Genomic DNA, 20926 nt, shown 5'->3' with positions numbered 1-20926 from the left:
TATGCTTTGTATTAAAAAATAATGAATTTTCATTTCTTCAGAAATATTCTGTGTTAGTGTGCCTCTTTATAGAACAAGAGGGATGTGTAGTCTCACTCAGGGACAAGCAGGATTCTGGTACGTTGGTCTTTATATGGATGTCTTTGACCCATAGTCATTAGTAGTCATGTGACATTGAAAGAGAATGTTAGCCAACAAAAACTCTACATCCAGTGCCTGTGAGTTGCTTCTCTAATTTTGATAGGTGATGGGAGCCTTTATTTAAACTACTTATTTTGTTTGTCCCTTCAGCAGAGAGGGAGAAGACCTCAAGTCATCAGTATGGTTTGATATCTTATGCTTTTTAAATCTATTCCAGCTATGCTAAGAAAGAATCTGATCTTAATGGCGCCCAGATCAAACTTCGAGAATATGAAGCAGCACTGAATTCTAAAGATGCAGCTCTTGCTACTGCACTTGGTGACAAAAAAAGTTTAGAGGGAGATTTGGAGGATCTGAAGGATCAGATTGCCCAGGTGAGGTCAAGCCTACTCTTGAGCCTTATGTGGCAGGTTAATTGCCTCGTCTGCCTTAAGCCATAGTTTATTTGATTGATTGATTTTCAAATGTATTTTCTTTTTGAATTTTTATTTATTTCTTTTCTGATGGTTTACTTGAAGAAAAGTCTTGAGGTAGCTAACATGCAAAACATTGTCACCTCTCAGGCGTTACATCTGGATTGTCCAGATCTTGTGGTTCCCTTCTTCCCTATTGTATGCACACTCGTTCTGTCTCTGCTGTCAAAGCCTATTTTGTTAGGAAATAAGTAAGAAAAGAGATGCCATAATGCTGCTCTCCACACAGGAAAAAGTGAAAGTGGTTAGCTAAAATAACTAGTTTGATTTTTGAAATGTGAGTGAGTCATATGTCTCTGTTCTGTTCCCTGTTGCCAATTAACAATTTGACAGGTGATTTGGTATGATACTCTGTGGGTGGGGCCAGCAAATGAACACTCAGTTCTGTGATAAATGTTCAAATGAAGTAATTATACATTGATAAATTTATAGGAATTTTAACACTTGATTTGATCCATAGATATCTTAAGTTCATTATTAAATGATTGCCATGTAATTTTTATCACAATTCTTTTTCCTCGTAATAGTTGGAAGCCTCCTTAGCTGCTGCCAAAAAACAGTTAGCAGATGAAACTTTACTTAAAGTGGATTTGGAGAATCGTTGTCAGAGCCTTACTGAGGACTTGGAGTTTCGCAAAAACATGTATGAAGAGGTAACTATATATAATTTTACTTTGTAAAGGAATGGAGGGGTTTTAGAATGACATTGTCATAGCTAAACATGTAATTATATTTTCTTTATGATTTCTTTGCCACAAAAATATATCAAATAAAGAAATAAGGCCGGGTGCAGTGGCTCATGCCTGTAATCCCAGCACTTTGGGAGGCTGAGGCGGGCGGATCACAAGGTCGGGAGATCGAGACCATCCTGGCTAACACAGTGAAACCCCGTCCCTACTAAAAATAAAAAGAAATTAGCCCGGGTATGTTGGCATGCGCCTGTAGTCCCAGCTACTCAGGAGGCTGAGGCAGGAGAATGGTGTGAACCTGCGAGGCAGAGCTTGCAGTGAGCTGAGATTGTGCCACTGCACTCCAGCCTGGGCAACAGAACCAGACTCCGTCTCAAAAAAAAAAAAAAGAAAGAAAAGAGATAATAAGGTTTGGGGATGGAGAGAAATTTTGCAGGTAGATTATTCAAGCTACTGCTGCTAAAAGACCACATTTAAGAACTCAAGCTGTTACTGTAAACAGGTGTGATTTCACTTCATCTTATTTTTGTTTTTTTGTTTTTGTTTTGTTTTTTTTTTTTTTTGAGACGGAGTCTCGCTCTGCCGCCAGGCTGGAGTACAGTCGTAGGATCTCGGCACATTTCAACTTCTGCCTCCCGGGTTCAAGCGGTTCTCCTGCCTCAGCCTCCCGAGTAGCTGGGACTACAGGCATGCGCCACCACGCCCAGCTAATTTTTGTATTTTTAGTAGAGACGAGGGTTTCACCATGTTGATCAGGATGGTCTCGACCTTCCAAAGTGCTGGGATTACAGGCGTGAGCCACCGCGTCCAGCCTCACCTCATCTTAACTTATAAAGGCTTGGTCACAGCAGCTAATTACTGTCAACATGTTTAAGCATTAGTTATCTATTCCTGCCTAACAAATTACTTCCAAAGTTCATCAACCTAAAACCAGAGACTTGTATTAATTTCTCAGTTCCTGAAGGTCAGAAATCAGAGCTGCTAAACTGGGTGGTTCTGTTTCTGGGTCCCATGAAGTTGCAGTACAGCTTTTAACCTGGCCTGGAGGAATGGCATCTGAGCTCATTCACAGGGCTCTGGGCAGGAAGTGTTAGTTCCTCACCTCATGGTCTTCTCCATAGGGTTGCTCATGATATGGCCCCCCTAAGGGTCAGTGATAAGAAAGAGAGAGAGAGGGAGGGAGGGAGGGAGAGATGGAGCGAGTGTGAGAGAGAGAGAAACACGAGAAAATCAATATATGCTACCAGCTACCAAGGCAGAAGCCACATTATCTTCTATAAGCTAATCACAGAGGTTATATACCATCACTTTTGCCTTCTCCTATGGCTTACATCTGGAAATGCGGCTACTCACAGCATTTATAGGTGTGTAAAAAAATTTTTTTTTTTTTTTTTTTTTGAGACGGAGTCCCGCTCTGTCGCCCAGGCTGGAGTGCAGTGGCGTGATCTCAGCTCACTGCAGCCTCTGCCTCCCAGGTTCAAGCCATTCTCCTGCCTTAGACCCCCAGTAACTGGGACTACAGGCGCATGCCACCACTCCCTGCTAATTTTTTGTATTTTTAATAGAGACTAGGTTTCAACGTGTTAGCCAGGATGGTGTCGATCTCCTGACCTTGTGATCGGCCCATCTCGGCCTCCCACAGTTCTGGGATTACAGACTTGAGCCACCGTGCCCGGCCCACTCATGTGGAAATCTTAAAATATCACTTACAAGCCTTAACTGCTGTGGTCAAGGGACAGGGGCAGAACTGTTGTCAAACAAAGGAAGTAATAAAATTGAAGAAAGGGGAATGTATATTTCATGAAAATTGGAGAGGGTTGGAATCAACTCATGGGGGAAAACATGCTGTTAATCTGCTAGGCTTAATGTTTTTAGAAGTAGTATAATTTTGAGAACAGTCACTAATAATAAAATAGGAATTCATTGTAGCAGTTAGCAAACCATTTTTTTATTTGGAGCAAAAATAATAGAAATCTGATTATTTTTTAAAATGACAAGCTTTAAACAAAATAGGTATTAGTGCAAGGTGCACCAGACAAGCAGTCAGACCTTGGACAACTCTTAGCATCAGTTTCTTATTTAAAATGAAATACTCATACTGCTATTTTTTTCTTCAAGGAGTGGTGAGGATCAAAGTGGAATACTGTGTGTGAAAACTCTTTGGATACTGTAGCAAGTGCTGTCATGTAATTGTTACTAGTGTTGCTTTGTGAAAGCAGATATTTTTATATTTAGTTCAGATTGACTTGCATTTTTGTTTTGTTTTGTAAAAATTGTGATTTACCATTATTTGTGTTGTGTGTAGACAACCAGAAGTAGGGTATTTTTTTTCTTTGTAAGGTCGCTGGTTCTATATAAAAAATAGCATCAGTAAAAAGTAATTTAATATTTTTAGAGTGTTTGCATAGCATCTTTGAATGTTTGGCTTTTGCCTTTTTGAGAATGGATGCTAAGACCTCTTAAATTTTTTTTTTTTTTTTTTTTTTTTACTGCTTTTGGAGACAGAGTCCTGCTCTCTTGCCCAGGCTGGAGTGCAGTGGTGTGATCTTGGCTCACAGCAACCTCCACCTCCTGGGTTCTAGCGATTCTCCTGCCTCAGTCTCTGGAGTAGCTGGGTCTACAGGCACGCACCACCATGACCGGCTAAGTTTTATATTTTTAGTAGAGACAGGGTTTCACCACGTTGACCAGGTTGGTCTCGAACAGCTGAACTCAAGTGATCTGCCTGCCTCGGCCTCCCAAAGTGCTGGGAATATAGGTGGGAGCCACCACGCCTGGCCTTTTTTACTTTAAACAAAAAATGTAAAATAATTTTTTTGAGACAGAGTCTCACTCTGTTGCCCAGGCTGGAGTGCAGTGGTACGATCTTGGCTCCCTGCAACCTGTGCCTCCCGGATTCAAGTGATTCTTGTGCCTCAGCCTCATGAGTAGCTGGGATTACAGGTGCACACCCTCACAACTGGTTTTTTTTTCCTCTTGTTTTTTAGTAAGTTGCACCATGTTGGCCAGGCTGGTCTCAAACTCCTGGCCTCAGGTGATCCACTTGCCTCAGCCTCCCCAAGTGCTGGGATTACAGGTGTGAGCCACTACGCTGGCCTTAACTTTTTTTTTTTCCTTCCTGATATATATTCAGTAATAATATCTAACTTCCTTATTATGAACAGTTGGGGGAAAAAGGAAGGAGAAAGACAAAGAGGAAGGAGGAGGTAGACAAAGAGCAACTATTAGCAGTTGCTCTCTTCAATGTTTTCATGATTTAGGTATTATTTGCTTCATGAAATAGATGTGATCTCTGGGAGGGTGACAGTAGAACCTTCCTGATTTTTCTGATTTTGTCAAGTGCATGCTTCTGTGTAGTAGTTAAGAGAAAGACGAAGAAATGCACAGGAAAATACCTGCACTAACATACACAAACAGCAACTTTTGTGGGTTATACTTCCCTCTTATGGCTTCTTCAGATAATGCCATTCTTTTTTTTTTTTGGAGACAGAGTCTAGCTCAGCTCCCCAGGCTGGAGTGCAATGATGCGATCTTGGCGTACTGCAACCACTGTCTCCTGGATTCAAGTGATTCTCCCATCTCAGCCTCCCTAGTAGCTGGGATTACAGGCACTCTCCATCATGCCTGGCTAGTTTTTGTATTATTGTAGAGACGGGGTTTTACCATATTGGCCAGGCTGGTCTCGAACTCCTGACCTCAGGTGATCTGACTGCCTCGGCCTCCCAAAGTGCTAGGATTACAGGCGTGAGCCACCACACTCAGCCTTCCATTCTGATTTTATTTAGACACTTCCTTAAAACAGAGTAAAGGATCATGACAACTACTTCTTTAACGGTAAATTTTTCATATATAGTTAGTCAACTAATATTGTTAATAAGATCCTGTGTCGCTTGATAATGATAGCTTAATACCAGCTTTTAAAGAAATCATGTAAATTAGCTTGTCCTGCCTATTATTATGTCTAAGAAAATAGTTTTATGGCTGGGCACGGTGGCTCACACGTGTAATCCCAGCACTCTGAGGGGCTGAGACAGATGGATCACCTGAGGTCAGGAGTTTGAGACCAGTCTGGCCAACATGGGGAAATCTCATCTCTACTAAAAATACAAAAATTAGCCGGGCATGGTGGTACACACCTGTAATGCCAGTTACTAGGGAGGCTGAGGCAGGAGAATTGCTTGAACCCGGGAGGCGGAGGTTGTAGTGAGCTGAGATCACACCGCTGGGTGACAGAATGATACTCCATCTCAAAAAAGAAGAGAAAAAAGAAAATAGTTTCATTACACATAAATCTTTATTTGAATTTATCATGACTGTTAAGTTTAACTTTCCATGTGCCGTTTTTTCAGAGATGTTCTTAAGATTATCGGTGAAACAATTTAGAAAAATAATTTTTGCTTAGTGTTTAGTATTGTTTACTGTCTATAAATCCTTGATTGCATGGTAGTTTCAGTAGGCCACCCAGGCCTTTCCTTGGCTTCAGAAAAATAAATAGCTCTGCTCCTCAAAAGGAATAGAAAGTTCCTAAGGCTTGAGATGCTACCACTTCTGTCATTAGTTCCATTTCAAAAATCTTCTCAACTGAAAACTAAGAGGCAAAAAAGTGTTTATTCAGATGACTGCCTGAGGACAAACAGGAGGAGGTTCATGTGTAAAACTTCAGATGGCTGTGATGTCACTCAGATGTGTACCAGTGCAGCCATGGTAAGTAACTTGGCTTTATGTTTTTTGTTTCTTTTTTCCTCAGGAGATTAATGAGACCAGAAGGAAGCATGAAACGCGCTTGGTAGAGGTGGATTCTGGGCGTCAAATTGAGTATGAGTACAAGCTGGCTCAGGCCCTTCATGAGATGAGAGAGCAACATGATGCCCAAGTGAGGCTGTATAAGGAAGAGCTGGAGCAGACTTACCATGCCAAAGTGAGCACTTTTCAGAAGATTCTTTTGAACACTTAAAATCGTTACTTCACAATTCCCATGACGAACATCGCTTGATGTTTATTTTTTTCTAGTTTTTAAAAATGATTCCCCTAGTCTCCATGAAATATATAGAAAATTGGCTTCTTCTAAAAAGTACAGTTTCTATAAACCAAATGTTACTAAAAATTACTAGAAGAATGTAGAGTTGTTCCAATTTTATTAGAGGTAAGGTTTTGTCTTTTTGTCCCAAGCCATGTGAAATAACTTCCCTCTAATAACAAGTACTGATCATGCTGTCCTACATACACATCCATGTAGTAGTGAATGAATGTCAGACTGCATTAGATCTTATTTTCGTATCATCGTTGTGCGTAGATTGAGACTACCACACTTTGGGCCTTTTTACATAAGGGCCAAATGGAAAAGTCTCTGCTATTTCTTCCTCTGTCACTATTATTCACTTAAAAAAATATTGTAGAAACTTCCCACTTACATTAGCTAACCATGAAAGAATTCATAAAAATCACCAACAAGTACAGGCTTTCCCTGGTAAATGATTTTGCCTCATGTTTTAAATTTTATATGATTTGATTAAAAAGACTTTTTCGTGGCTGACTTAGAATAGTAGAGTCACAGAGTTATTGAAAATTTTCATTGCATGGCCTTAAACTGTTCATGTTGCTTTTTATCTGTTGTATGAAGTAGTAATTAGTGAAAGTGAAAGATCTTATTATAAGCAGTAACTTCAGTTATATAACATTTATCCAGTATCACACATTGAGCTAAACAGTGAAGGAGCTAAAGTAAGGATCAGTCACAGACTGTGGCCTCACAGGGAGCCAGGGAGGAGACGCACATACACAATAGTGTTATGGGATTTGTATTTTACTCAAGGAGCTATTTTTTTTGCTTCTGAAAGGAAGCATTTCTATCTGGTTTGAATGAATCTATAAACTAGTATTTTCTGCTTGTTGGTTTATATACTGTATTGGATTTGGTGGGTTAGGGATATGTGATGTTTCTTTTCTTTACAAACATCACCACAGTCGAGTTGCTACTACCCAGTCTCCTTATTATCAGTGTTATCTTAGACATTAAAGGTTTAACAGATGAAATATTGAAGTAATAAGCTTTGGGTAAAGGCCTAGGTATATTAGCATTCTTAAAGCTCGTTATTTAGGAAGTGACTCTAGAAGTCACACAGAATTACCATCATTCACACCATGTTAGCAAACTGCATGATGCTTTTCCTGTGTTTCATCAACCAGTTACCAGCAGGAGTTAGGTTTGAAATGCCTTGAGGTGAATCATGCTTCCTTATTTGTTTCAGTTCTAGATAAGACTGACTATGCTTTGCTTCTTCTTTTAGCTTGAGAATGCCAGACTGTCATCAGAGATGAATACTTCTACTGTCAACAGTGCCAGGGAAGAGCTGATGGAAAGCCGCATGAGAATTGAGAGTCTTTCATCCCAGCTTTCTAATCTACAGAAAGAGGTAAATAAGCATCTTGATGTAAGAAGTTAGACTTGAAGGCTACCTTCACCATGGGCACCTACCTGCTTTGTTCGGGCTGATGTCACTCCTCCCTGTGTTTGTCACAGAGGATAGTGTCATCCTGCGCTTTGGTCTTCACAGTACTTTTCTAGATGTGTTCATTTTGCATTGCATAAACATCCTTTGAGTAGATACTGTTGCTCCTAATTAGTAGATTACACAGAGCTAAGGGACTTGCCCTTGAGGAAGGAGCCTATTAGTTTATTCACTGGACTTACCCTAGGACCCGGATCTTCTGACCTGTCTAATAGCTTCATCTCTACAGAGTTATTCTCAACACATTCCTTTTTTATATCATTTGAAAACCAAAATGAAGAAAAACATGTAAAAATTCTTTGTGTTTCTAGACAAATTCTGTAGTGCTTAAAGTATATAATAATTAGGATCCAGGAAAGTAGCTTTAATTTGCATATTCCAATAAGAATTTAGTAACTCATTCATTCGTTGGTATGCCTAAGTGACAAATGGGATTATTGCTGACTGTGTTGACTGGCTGCCTACCAGGGTGTGATGGTGTGCTTCAGGTGCTGCTTAAGCAGGCATGGACACTACTTCAGATCAATTTTAGCCTAGGGTGATGTCAGTGTGGACACAAAGTACATATACTCCATATACTGCATTCAGAATGATTCAGCAATTAACTCGTCACCTTAATTGTTTTGGAAATAACTTCAGCTTCTGTTTTCATCAAGGGAGAAAATCTTGTTTTGAATTTTCCACATGAGAATCAACTTTATTTTACTCTTGATTAGGCTTTTCTTCCTTCCTTTTTCTTTTTACCATTTTTAGTAAAATATTTTTCTAATTATAAAACTGATGACATCTATTGCAGGAACTTAGAAATAAAGCAGAAAATGGCTGAGCGCAGTGGCTCACGCCTGTGATCCCAGCACTTTGGGAGGCTGAGGCAGGCAGATCATGAGGTCAGGAGATCAAGACCATCCTGGCTAACACGGTGAAACTCTGACTCTACTAAAAATACAAACAATTAGCTGGGCGTGGTGGCGGGCGCCTGTAGTCCTAGCTACTCGGGAGGCTGAGGCAGGAGAATAGCATGAACCTGGGAGGCGGAGCTTGCAGTGAGATGAGATTGCACCACTGCACTGCAGCCTGGGCGACACAGCAAGACTCCGTCTCAAAAAAAAAAGAAATCCGAAAATGAGTCATATAAAATGGGGTGATATAAAATAATGTAGTTAACATAGGGGCTTTTACATTGCCTATCATGTGCTTTGTTACTTACAGCACACATTTTTAAATTATTTTAAACCTATTTTGTGCTGATAGTGTTTTGAAAATTTTCATATAATAGCAGAGCTGGGAGCACCTCTGAGTTCATTCCATATAACCACAGATCTAGGTGAGTTTAATGACTTGCCCAGAGGCTGCAGACTGATAGATGGGTTTCTCTGCTGGTTCCCAGTTTTTCCTTTTATACCTCATTCTCTTCGAAGAAGATTTACTTTTAGAAATTTAACAGATAATCTTTTTTTCCATTGCACCATCTGTCTCAGTCCTTTTGGGCTGCTATAACAAACTACTCTTGGTAGCTTATAAACAACAGAAATGTCAGAAATTATTTTTCACAGTTTTGGAGGCTGGAAGTCCAAGATCAAGGCACTGGCAGATTGGGTATCTGCCTGGTGAGGGCTGTTCCCTGATTTATAGATGGTGCCTTCTTGCTCTGTCCTCACATGGTTGAAGAAGCACCCAATCCCAGTCACTAGGGCTTTCCTCTCATGATCTAATCACCACTCAAAGGCCCCACCTCTTAATGTCATCACCTCGAGGGTTAGGATTTAAACATGAAATATATGGGAACACAAACACACAGACTGTATCACTGTATTTTTTTTTTTTTTTTTTTTGAGACGGAATTTCACTTTTGTTGCCCAGGCTGGAGTGTAATGGCGCAATCTCAGCTCATTGCTACCTTCACCTCCTGGGTTCAAGCAATTCCCCTGCCTTAGCCTCCCTAGTAGCTAGGATTACCGGCATGCGCCAGCACACCCTGCTAATTTTGTATTTTTAGCAGAGATGGGATTTCTCCATGTTGGTCAGGGCAGTCTCGAACTCCTGACCTCAGGTGATCCTCCCGCCTCGGCCTCCCAAAGTGTTGGGATTACAGGTGTGAGCCACTGCACCCGGCCTATATCACTGTCTTCACAGGTACTTTTCCAAAAATGGGCCTCTCTGTTCTTATACTGAGTTGGCATTTACTACTCTTTTCCATTTACTAATAGTAAGTTGTCTACTGGTTACTGTCTCTCCCTCGATTTTATTTTTTCCTACTATATATTTTTTTTGGCTGCTGCTTAATCCATTTGATTTACTTAGTACAGATCTTGTCTTGAGGTTGATCTTCACTGTACTTTGGATGAGGAGACTGAGAGTAGTCTAGTGTTATTAATAAGTAGTAGTGGGCTCTGAAACTTGGTAGCTGTGTGTTCTGACCCAGGTTCAAGGCTGTTTCCCTGTTTGCCTGTTAATTGAATTCCCATTTTGCAAGTGTTTTTTTTTTTTGAGACAGAATTTTGCTCTTGTTGCCCAAGCTGGAGTTCTATGGCATGATCTCAGCTCTCTGCAACTTCCGCTTCCCAGGTTCAAGTGATTCGTGATTCTCCTGCCTCGGCCTCCTGAGTAGCTGGGATTACAGGCGCGCGCCACCACGCCTAGCTAATTCTTTGTATTTTTAGTAGAAACGGGGTGCACCATGTTAGCCAGGCTGGTTTCCAACTCCTGACCTCAGGTAATCTGCCCACCTTGGCCTCCCAAAATGGAAGGGATTACAGGTGTGAGCTACTGCCTTAAATGCTGGGATTACAGGCGTAAGCCACTGTGCTGGCTGCAAGTTTTTTTTTAAACCTTAGCTTAGTGGTTTTTAAGTAATGTTAGGCAGTGCACTGGGGGTTTCCAGGAGCTAACTCCTTAGCAGATAGTTCAGCCAAAATAGTTTTTAATTTCTCTCTCTGGGGGTGAATCTTTTCCTCTGTTCATTATTGGTAACAGACTTTATGGTAAACAGTATATTTTGAGGAATATTTTTATTAGTTGGTAAATTTTAGCCTTAGAAAAATAATCAAAAAGAAAAATGTCATCTTTTTGAATATTTTCCTATTGTTTAATCATGTTTGTTGCTGGGTCATATCAGTTTCATCATGCTGCCTATTAGGCCAAAAGAATTTCCTTTTGGTTAAATAACTCAGGTTAGTAAAGTACTTCTTAAATTTTACTTAAAATTGACATGGCTTTTAAAATACTGGTTTTACAAGATATATTTAAATAATATATAGATGGTACCAGTGTTAGGTTTTGGAATTAAAAATTTTACATTGTTTATTGCATTTCTATATTTTTGACTTGGGGCCAAATGAATTGGTTGTTTAGAGTCTGCTTGCCTTAGAGAAAAGTACAGCATGGTACTTAAAAACACCTCTAACTTTTGTTTTTCTAACACCCAGATTCTGGAGACTTTGGTTGCAGCTAGACCTTAGTAAACCAGTACAATGATATTACATACTACAAAAAAAGTTAACCCCAAGATCATCAGAAGTCATAAAATTCAGGGTTAGTGGCAAGATCTGAGAGATAATCTAGTTAGTTAGATCTCTTCATTTTCCTTATGTGGAAACTGGTTTAGTGAGGTTAGTTACAGCTTGCTCATAGGTAGTTAATGGCAGAATTCGAAAGGAGAATCTAGGTCTAACTTCTCATACTGTGTTCCTTATATCTTACTCTACAAGCGTAAGTGCAGCTACTGAAAATAGAATTTAAATATTTCTATTTAAAATACAGAATGATTTAGAATAACTTTAAAACTTGTATACCTAGATTTTGATTTTTCCGTCTTAAAGAGCTCTACAACATCAAAGGCAGTCAAACAGAGACATCCTTGGGTTTGTAAATCTCAGCTCAGGTTATCTGTGAATCTTGGGTAGTTTATCTCTCTCATCAACTCTCCTTTAGATTCTACCTTTTTGCCCATTCTGTCTTCTACTTCTGATATATGAAATAAAGCAAAGAGATTGAAGGGAGGCATTTTGAACTTACATGACTTTTAAAATTTTCTTTTGGAGAAAAAGAAAATACAGGCCGGGCGCGGTGGCTCAAGCCTGTAATCCCAGCACTTTGGGAGGCCAAGGCGGGTGGATCACAAGGTCAGGAGATCGAGACTATCCTGGCTAACATGGTGAAACCCCGTCTCTACTAAAAATACAAAAAACTAGCCGGGCATGGTGGCGGGCGCCTGTAGTCTCAGCTACTTGGGAGGCTGAGGCGGGAGAATGGCGTGAACCCGGGAGGCGGAGCTTGCAGTGAGCCGAGATCACGCTACTGCACTCCAGCCTGGGAGACACAGCGAGACTCCGTCTCCAAAAAAAAAAAAAAAAAAAAAAAAAAAAAAGAGAAAATACAAGGAACATGGTAGCGGGGAAATGGATTTCTCCATTTATAGCATGATTTTTGCAAATGCAGTTAAATGCAAGTTCTCTGAGGTTCAGGGACTACCTTTGTAATATCCATCTTGAGTGCCTGTCTAAATAGAATGTCAAGTTATATACTACTACTCTGGAATTTAATTAATTGATTGGTCCATTTTTTTTCTTTAAAAATATACTTTTGTGTGTGCATGTGAACCAGGGCACCCCTCTGCCCCCAAATAGGTTTAGAGTGACTCTTGATTATTTTTAAAATAACCTTGTTATTTTGGCATAATTTTAGATTTACAGAAAAGTTGGCAAAGTACTATAGGCAGTTATTGTTTTTCTCGCACCCATTTTCCCCTGTTGTTAGCATCTTATGTTACCGTAGCATATTTATCAAAACTAAGAAACTGACACTGGTATATTACTGTGAACTCGACTCCAGACTATTTGGATTTCACCAGTTTTTCTGTTATCCTCTTTCTGTTCCAGGTTCCACATGCCTCCTCGGGTCTGTGACAGTTTCTTGTGCTTTCCTTGTTTTTTATGAGCTTGAGTCTTGAATAGGATTGTCCAGGTATCCTGTAGACTGTTCCCCCAATTTGGATTTGTCTGGTGCTTTTCATGTGATTGGACTGGGGTTTTGGGTTTTAAGTGCCCGTTTTGTCACATTGTATCAGGGATTGCACATATGTGATAACCACATGACATCACTGGTGGTGTTTGGTTTAAGATAGTGTTTGTCAGGTTTCTCCACTGTCAACAGCGCTACTATTTTTCCATTTCCATACACTGTTCATGGGAAATAGGTCACTAAGTCCAGCCTACCCTCAAGGGTGAAGGGCAGGACTTAAGCGCCACATTCTAGAGGGAGCACTTTGTTGCTTTCTGGTACTATAACATGCTCTAGGCTTGTCTTGCATTTTCCCTGCTCCCGTCCTAGAATTATCCATTCTCCAAGGAGCCCTGTTTCTTGTTATTGGAGAATGGTATATAGAAATTAAGATCTGGGCACTGAGTGTGCTTACTGCTTCTTGGCCCTCTCACTGATAAAAGTGGGTAACATTTTATGTATGCTAACCCATGTGTATGCACATATTTATAACTTTTTCTGTCTAATCATTTGTATTAAGATAAACATGAATTCATACAGATGTCTCTGACTTGCATCTAGTACCACAGGATTCATTTTTGGCTTCCTTTCTGACGTACCTATATCTTTACTCTCTGAGAGTGAGAAACCTGGTTTTTATCATCCGTTTACTTAATTGTTCAGCCCCAGTATATGTTAAAGCAGTTTCAAAATTTTGAACCCGTACTACTGTGAAAAGTAAATTTACCAGCAAGAGTGTAGTTTTTATGTATTGGGTAGTTCCTTTTTATCTCTAACCTTCTAGATTTAGTTTTTGCGCATTAGATGCCCTTTCTCTCCTGCTCTGTTGCAGGTACTTGTGATTCTGAGGGCCTACGCTATCCATCAGTCCTTTTGAGTTGTCACTTTCTGAGGCTACTGAGATGAATTCTGTCATGGAGAAACACAGAAGAGTAATTACCAGCGAGCCACAAGATTTCTAAGATGAATTTTCTGGTGTAGGATGTGTGATTTTTAATTTTTTTATGCCAAATATACAACTTCTATATTCACAGTAATACTTTACAAATCACCCTATATTGTAAGTCCTTTGTGTGCTAACTGAACATGAGATAGCCCAGCAATCCTAACGGGACAGTAGGTAGTGCCTTCCACATAGCAACCGGAGTCCCTTTGCCCTGGTTTCTGAATATTCCTCAGCAGTCTGCTAAAACATACTTTTACCCACTCTTAGGTTTATTTTGTCAGTCAGTGTTTATATCTTTTTAAGTTCTTTATTTAATTTTTACTTTAGGAAGTAAAGGCTTTATAAGGGAGCCAGACTTGACTTTTACCAAAACCACAGCTTAAAATTTTTTTGGCTAAGTACAGAAAAATTATATGTGTATTTACAGAACTTACATTTATGTAATAGTCTTTTATTCTTTTATCAGCCAAAACTCTCCTGAGGTCTGTGTTTTGTATTTGAGGAATTTTGGGTTTTAATTTCTTAAAATCTCTTGAATTCTAGTGAGTTACAGATTCCATAGGGTCGTACTTGTTTTCCAGTCTAGGAAATGGTTTAAAATAGCTGCCTGGTGCTAATGTTGGAATGTTCCTAGAAAGTATGTTTCCTTGTATCTTAAGTCTAGAGCATGTTTGGAAAGGATTCAAGAATTAGAGGACATGCTTGCTAAAGAAAAAGACAACTCTCGTCGCATGCTGACAGACAAAGAGAGAGAGATGGCGGAAATAAGGGATCAAATGCAGCAACAGCTGAATGACTATGAGCAGCTTCTTGATGTAAAGTTAGCCTTGGACATGGAAATCAGTGCTTACAGGAAACTCTTAGAAGGCGAAGAAGAGAGGTAAGGAACTTAAGGGTCACCCTACCTTATGGTCCACTTTTTGCCCCTCACCCTTTTTATTTAAATAAAAATAAATAGCATTTTTAAAAGAACTTTATTTTCTTGGTCCTTTCTTTTAACACCTAAGTATAGAGGTGGTAATAGATCATACTTCTACTGCAACACAGAAAATGTTGCTCAAGTACTCTTAGTTTATTGTTATTACTTTAAATGCTGAACTGCGTCAGGATGGATTTCCTTTGAGATTTTAAGTGTTTTGGTGATTTATTGTATTATAAAATACCAAATTGGCTGAAAGAGACTTTACATTTTATTTATTTATTTATGTATTTATTTATTTATTTTTGAGACAGGGTCTTACCCTGTCGCCCAGGCTAGAGTGCAGTGGTGTGATCTCGCCTCACTGCAACCTCCACCTCCTGGATTCAAGTGATTTTCCTACCTCAGCCTCCTAAGTAACTGGGATTACAGACGTGTGTCACCACACCTGGCTAATTTTGTTTTTAGTAGAGACGAGGTTTCACCATGTTGGCCAGGCTGGTCTCAAACCCCTGACTTCGTGATCCACCCGCCTCAGCCTCCCAGAGTGCTAGGATTACAGGCATGAGCCACCTCGCCCGGCTGGCTTTATATATATTTTAAATCTGGTCAATGTATAAATCTTTTTGACGCCTGTTCTCAGAAAAGAGTTCCAAAAGGGCCAGGTGTGGTGGCTCCTGCCAGCACTTTGGAAGGCCAAGGCAGGTGGATCACCTGAGGTCAGGAGTTCAAGACCAGCCTGGTCAACATGGTGAAACTCCGTCTATTCTAAAAATACAAAAATTAGCTGGGCATGGTGGTGGGCTCCTGTAATTCCAGCTACTTGGGAGGCTGAGACAGAATTGCTTGAACCCGGGAGGTGGAGGTTGCAGTGAGCCAAGATTGTGCCATTGCACTCCAGCTTGGGTGACAAGAGTGAAAACTCTGTCTCAATAAAAGAAAAAAAAAAGTTCCAAAAGGAAAGTGGCTGATTTAGGATAAAAAGCCAGATAATTTTAATATATATCCATTGTGATAATAAGAAAATACAGGTATGAAAAGAGAAAAACGTACACCAACTATAACTGGCTGTGGTGGGTGGCAGTAGATCAGATGACTTTCTACCCATTTACCAGACTTCTTGCATTATGGTTATATTACTTCTGTCCCTAGAGAAAACATTCAGATTGTTATTTTTTTAAAAGGAAAATTGATGATGGGCACCTTATGAAGAAGCTTACATTAGTTAAGGTAAACTTTGGCTTTGGCTAACAGATTGTAAGTAATATTTTACTTTAGAAATGCATGGATGGGATATTATTATTATTATTATTATTATTATTATTTTGAGACAAGTTTTCACTCTGTCACCCAGGCTGGAGTGCAGTGGTGTGATCTCGGCTCATTGCAACCTCCGCCTCTGGGGTTCAAGCCATTCTCCTGCCTCAGCCTCCCGAGTAGCTAGTATTACAGGTGCCCGCCATCAAGCCTGACTAATTTTTGTATTTTTAGTAGAGGTGGGGTTTCACCATGTTGGTCAGGCTGATTTTGAACTCCTGACCTCAAGCAATCCACCTGCCTTGGCCTCTCAAAGTGTTGTGGAATTACAGGCATGAACTTCTGTGCCCAGCCCTTGTTTTTTGTTTTTTGTTTTTTTTTGTTTTTTTTTTTTTTGAGACGGAGTCTTGCTCTGTAGCCCGGGCTGGAGTGCAGTGGCCGGATCTCAGCTCACTGCAAGCTCCGCCTCCCGGGTTTACGCCATTCTCCTGCCTCAGCCTCCGGAGTAGCTGGGACTACAGGCGCCCGCCACCTCGCCCGGCTAGTTTTTTGTATTTTTAGTAGAGACGGGGTTTCACGGTGTTAGCCAGGATGGTCTCGATCTCCTGACCTCGTGATCCGCCCGTCTCGGCCTCCCAAAGTGCTGGGATTACAGGCTTGAGCCACCGCGCCCGGCCTGTTTTTTTTTTTTTTAAGGCAAGAAGGGCATATGTGTTTTAAAAATGAATTGTTTTATTTTTCCCATATAGGTTGAAGCTGTCTCCAAGCCCTTCTTCCCGTGTGACAGTATCCCGAGCATCCTCAAGTCGCAGTGTACGTACAACTAGAGGAAAGCGGAAGAGGGTTGATGTGGAAGAATCAGAGGCGAGTAGTAGTGTTAGCATCTCTCATTCCGCCTCAGCCACTGGGAATGTTTGCATTGAAGAAATTGATGTTGATGGAAAATTTATCCGCTTGAAGAACACTTCTGAACAGGTAATAAAATAGACCCTTTTTTTTTTCTAGCAAGGCTTTGCGGATTGCTAGGTTCTCTTGCAATTGTGATAGCCCCTTAGTTTTTGTTTGGATTCATTTAAGTCTTCATGAAATAAGCGTTTATGTCTTTTTTACTTAAATTCATAAAATAAAATAAAAATTGAAATAGGAGGAAGAGGTGGGTACCCTAGTGGTTTAAAGATTTGCTTCATTAACCCTTCTTTAGAGGGTCAGGGCTTTTTTGAAAAGCATGTTCCTTTTATCACAGTGGTTCTGAGGATGAATTATTATTATTCTCTGCCCTAGCCAGATTTGTGAAGAAGTTGGAGCAACTGGATGAAAATGGTGGATATTCTTTCAGTTATTTATTTATTTATTTTTTTTTTTGAGGCGGAGTCTCGCTCTGTAGCCCTGGCTGGAGTGCAGTGGCCGGATCTCAGCTCACTGCAAGCTCCGCCTCCCAGGTTTATGGCATTCTACTGCCTCAGCCTCCCGAGTAGCTGGGACTACAGGCGCCCGCCACCTCGCCCGGCTAGTTTTTTGTATTTTTTAGTAGAGACGGGGTTTCACCGTGTTCGCCAGGATGGTCTCGATCTCCTGACCTCGTGATCCGCCCATCTCGGCCTCCCAAAGTGCTGGGATTACAGGCTTGAGCCACCGCGCCCGGCCTCTTTCAGTTATTAACTTAATAAAAAGCTTACTGAAAGAAGGAGATAAGAGCCTGGACTCAGATATTAAGGGAGTATTTTTCCCTGCAAATAAATAAATGAACAAATGCTAATACTTAATATGAAAAATAGCATGAAGCCTTATTCCGAAATGTTTAAAAGTAAACATGAAGTATTCATAGCAGAGATTTCTGAAATTTAGGGCTGGGGCTTTCGGGAGCTCAGTAGTGTAGGCCTTCCTTAGCTCCGCATCAAGGAACTGGAGGCCACGATGGATTATGAGATGATATTAGAGGAAGGCATGGTCTAGGAGCTTGCAGGCGGCAGTGGGATGGATGTCACTTCTTGAAACATATGTTCCTGAAAAAATTAATCTTTTCTCATCACAGTTACTAAAACTATCTTTCATGTGGATGAATACATAATTTGGATGAGTGAAGTAGCACTAACAAGCACTAACAGTTTTGATGCTAAAGAGAATAAGCTCTAAGGTCTCTTTGTAGCCTTTTGTTTGTTTGTTTTTTTGAGTCTCGCTCTGTTGCCCAGATCGGAGTGCAGTGGCATGATCTTGGCTTCTCCATCTCTTGGGTTCAAGTGATTCTCCTGCCTCAGCCTCCTCAGTAGCTGGGATTACGGGTGCATGCAAGCACGCCTGCTAATTTTTGTATTTTTACACAGGGTTTCACCATGTTGGCCAGGCTGGCCTCCAACTCCTGACCTCAGGTGATCCACCCGCTTCAGCCTTCTGAAGTGCTGGGATTACAGGCATGAACCACCACGCCCAGGCCCATTGACCCTTTTTTTGAGCCCCTTATGCTTTCATGTATGAGAGTTGAATGCGGGCAGAAGTGGGACAGATGCAGAAGGAAAATGACAGATTTTCTTCTGTTTCTAAGCTTATGTGTCTATTTTAAAAGCTTGAAGTAATCCAATGCTCGATGTTTAAAATTGTGATTATGACAGCTAGATAGTATTGTAAATTTGAAAGACCCACCTTATCTAGCAGTGAATTTGACAATTTGGTTCATACCCTTTTTTTCCAGTTTTGTCCTCTTTAAAGTTAAGTACCTTACTAATTAACTCGTTGTTGAGGTTACTGTTTGACAAAATGACAAAATCATGTTTTCTTTTTATAGTAGGAAAACCTGAAACGTGGGAAGATGACCGTAAAGCGGTCTTAGTTTAACTGCCTGTATAGATTAATTTATTTGATTATTCCACAACTTTCTGTATCTCTGAAGTAACACCCTCCCTCCCTCCTTTCTGTGTGTAGGATCAACCAATGGGAGGCTGGGAGATGATCAGAAAAATTGGAGACACATCAGTCAGTTACAAATATACCTCAAGATATGTGCTGAAGGCAGGCCAGACTGTTACAGTAAGTGAATCTAGTTATCATTTAATTTAACTTCATTGTGTTAACAAAGTAACTCAAAAAGTTTTTTGGCTAAAAGAGAAACATTTTAGAAATGGCCATTAAAGCACTTTTTATATTATTAGGTCATTACAAGTGCTATAAAATATTTTTAAAATTCTGTCTTACTGAGAGTAGTGAAGAATTGACCTTTGAATTATTTTTATCTTGTCTGTTCCAGGAGATATAAAAGCTATCTCTTGACTGATAGTTGTAGCCCAGTGTCATTCAGGAGACACTGCTTGGCATAAAGAACTGTTAAGAATCTAGCATTAACGTATGTCTATAACAGCAGTCTCCAGCCTTGGGTGAGCTTCAAAATCATCTGGGTAGTATTTTGGTGTTCAGGCCCTACTTCACCCTTAGCTATCTTTGGGGTTGGGGTAGGAACGTAGGTTTTGAATAAAAGTCCTTAGATTATAGGCACCCTTGTAAATTATCACTAAGTGGCATTCTGAGTCTTGATTTCTAATTGGTGTGTTCTGAAATACTGCATCTTTAATAGTTACTGAAATGTTAATTAGCTTACTTTTTAGAGAAGTATGTTTCATTGAGTAAACAAAAGATTCTTTTGCTTTTACTTAGTAGATAGATTTAGCTAATGATAAAATATGTTAACTTTGATATAGATTTCAAAGAAGTCACTCTTTTCGTCCTAAAAGAATGGAGAGGTGACTGTCTCTTTTTATATATTCTTCTTTAAAAAATATTAAACATGTATTTTAAATGTGTTTAAAATTTTATGTTGATACATACCTTACTATTGACGATCAAAGGCTCAGACTTCTCTTTCAAAAGGTATGTTCGGAGAGCATGATGCCACTTTGTGAAAATATCAGATGCTAATTTGTTAATAATGGGTAAAAATAGGATCAACTGTCCTAACTACAATATCCTTTCATCTCTTTAGTAATCACTATAGTGAGAGAAAATTGCTCAGTCCTATTATATATCTTACAGAAGTTGTATACTGTGGTAAAAAGAATCTGACATTTTAGTTCAGAGGATTCAGAATTGAGTGTGCTCTCTATCTCAAAAGTAATAATATGGAAGCCTTATGCCAATCATCTACTTTTTCTACTGGGTATACTACCTCAGGGACTAAATACATGGATTCTAGAGGTCTAGTGGAGAACTCAATTATCATATAAAATAATGTGATACTTTTTTTCTTCAGCAACTGGCATTAAATGTGATAAGCAGCTCTTTGGAACATGGTAGTGCTAAGTGGTCTTTCTGTAAAATTGCAGAGGCAAAAGCAAAGATCAGTTTAAAATTCTAGAATAGAAATATGAGAACCACATGTGTAATTTTAAATTTTCTTATAGCCACATTATAATAAAGACATGAATTTTAGAACTATATTTTATTAAACCCAATATATCCAAAATATTGCTTTAACATGTAATCAGTCTAAAAAGTCAGATATTTTTACGTTCTTTTTTTTTTTTTTTTTTTTTTTTTTGAGACGGAGTCTTTGCTCTGTCACCCAGGCTGGGGTGCAGTGGCGCGAACTCGGCTCACTACAAGCTCCGCCTCCTGGGTTTACGCCATTCTCCAACCTCAGCCTCCCGAGTAGCTGGGACTACAGGCGCCCGCCACCTCGCCCGGCTAGTTTTTTTTTTGTACTTTTAGTAGAGACGGGGTTTCACCGTGTTAGCCAGGATGGTCTCGATCTCCTGACCTTGTGATCCGCCCGTCTCGGCCTCCCAAAGTGCTGGGATTACAGGCGTGAGCCACCGCGCCCGGCCCACGTTCTTTTTTTTTTAAAATTTAGCTAAGTCTTCAAAATCTTCTGTGTGTTTTACCCTTACAACACATTCATTCCAGGCTAGCCACATTTTAAGTGCTAACAAGCCACATTTTGCTGCCGTATTAAATGACATGGCTATAGGACATATTAGTTTTAGGTTAAATTAGCAAGGATATTGACATTT

At 39.9% G+C, this 20926-nt stretch overlaps 1 protein-coding gene across 1 annotated transcript in view; it reads left to right on the top strand.

The window, feature by feature from the left end:
- LOC105463166 (lamin B1) overlaps positions 1–20926 on the top strand; it is a 59959-nt gene that overhangs the window by 26062 nt on the left and 12971 nt on the right. The window contains exons 2-8 of the mRNA XM_011710143.2: positions 359–515; positions 1142–1267; positions 6051–6221; positions 7591–7716; positions 14416–14636; positions 16682–16907; positions 18849–18953. Coding sequence (XP_011708445.1) covers positions 359–515; positions 1142–1267; positions 6051–6221; positions 7591–7716; positions 14416–14636; positions 16682–16907; positions 18849–18953 — 1132 coding nt within the window. The remainder of the gene's footprint in view (positions 1–358; positions 516–1141; positions 1268–6050; positions 6222–7590; positions 7717–14415; positions 14637–16681; positions 16908–18848; positions 18954–20926) is intronic.

This window comes from Macaca nemestrina, chromosome 6 (assembly GCF_043159975.1).
Source record: "Macaca nemestrina isolate mMacNem1 chromosome 6, mMacNem.hap1, whole genome shotgun sequence".
NCBI classification, from domain to species: domain Eukaryota; kingdom Metazoa; phylum Chordata; class Mammalia; order Primates; family Cercopithecidae; genus Macaca; species Macaca nemestrina.
This window is presented reverse-complemented; position numbering and strand designations above follow the sequence as displayed.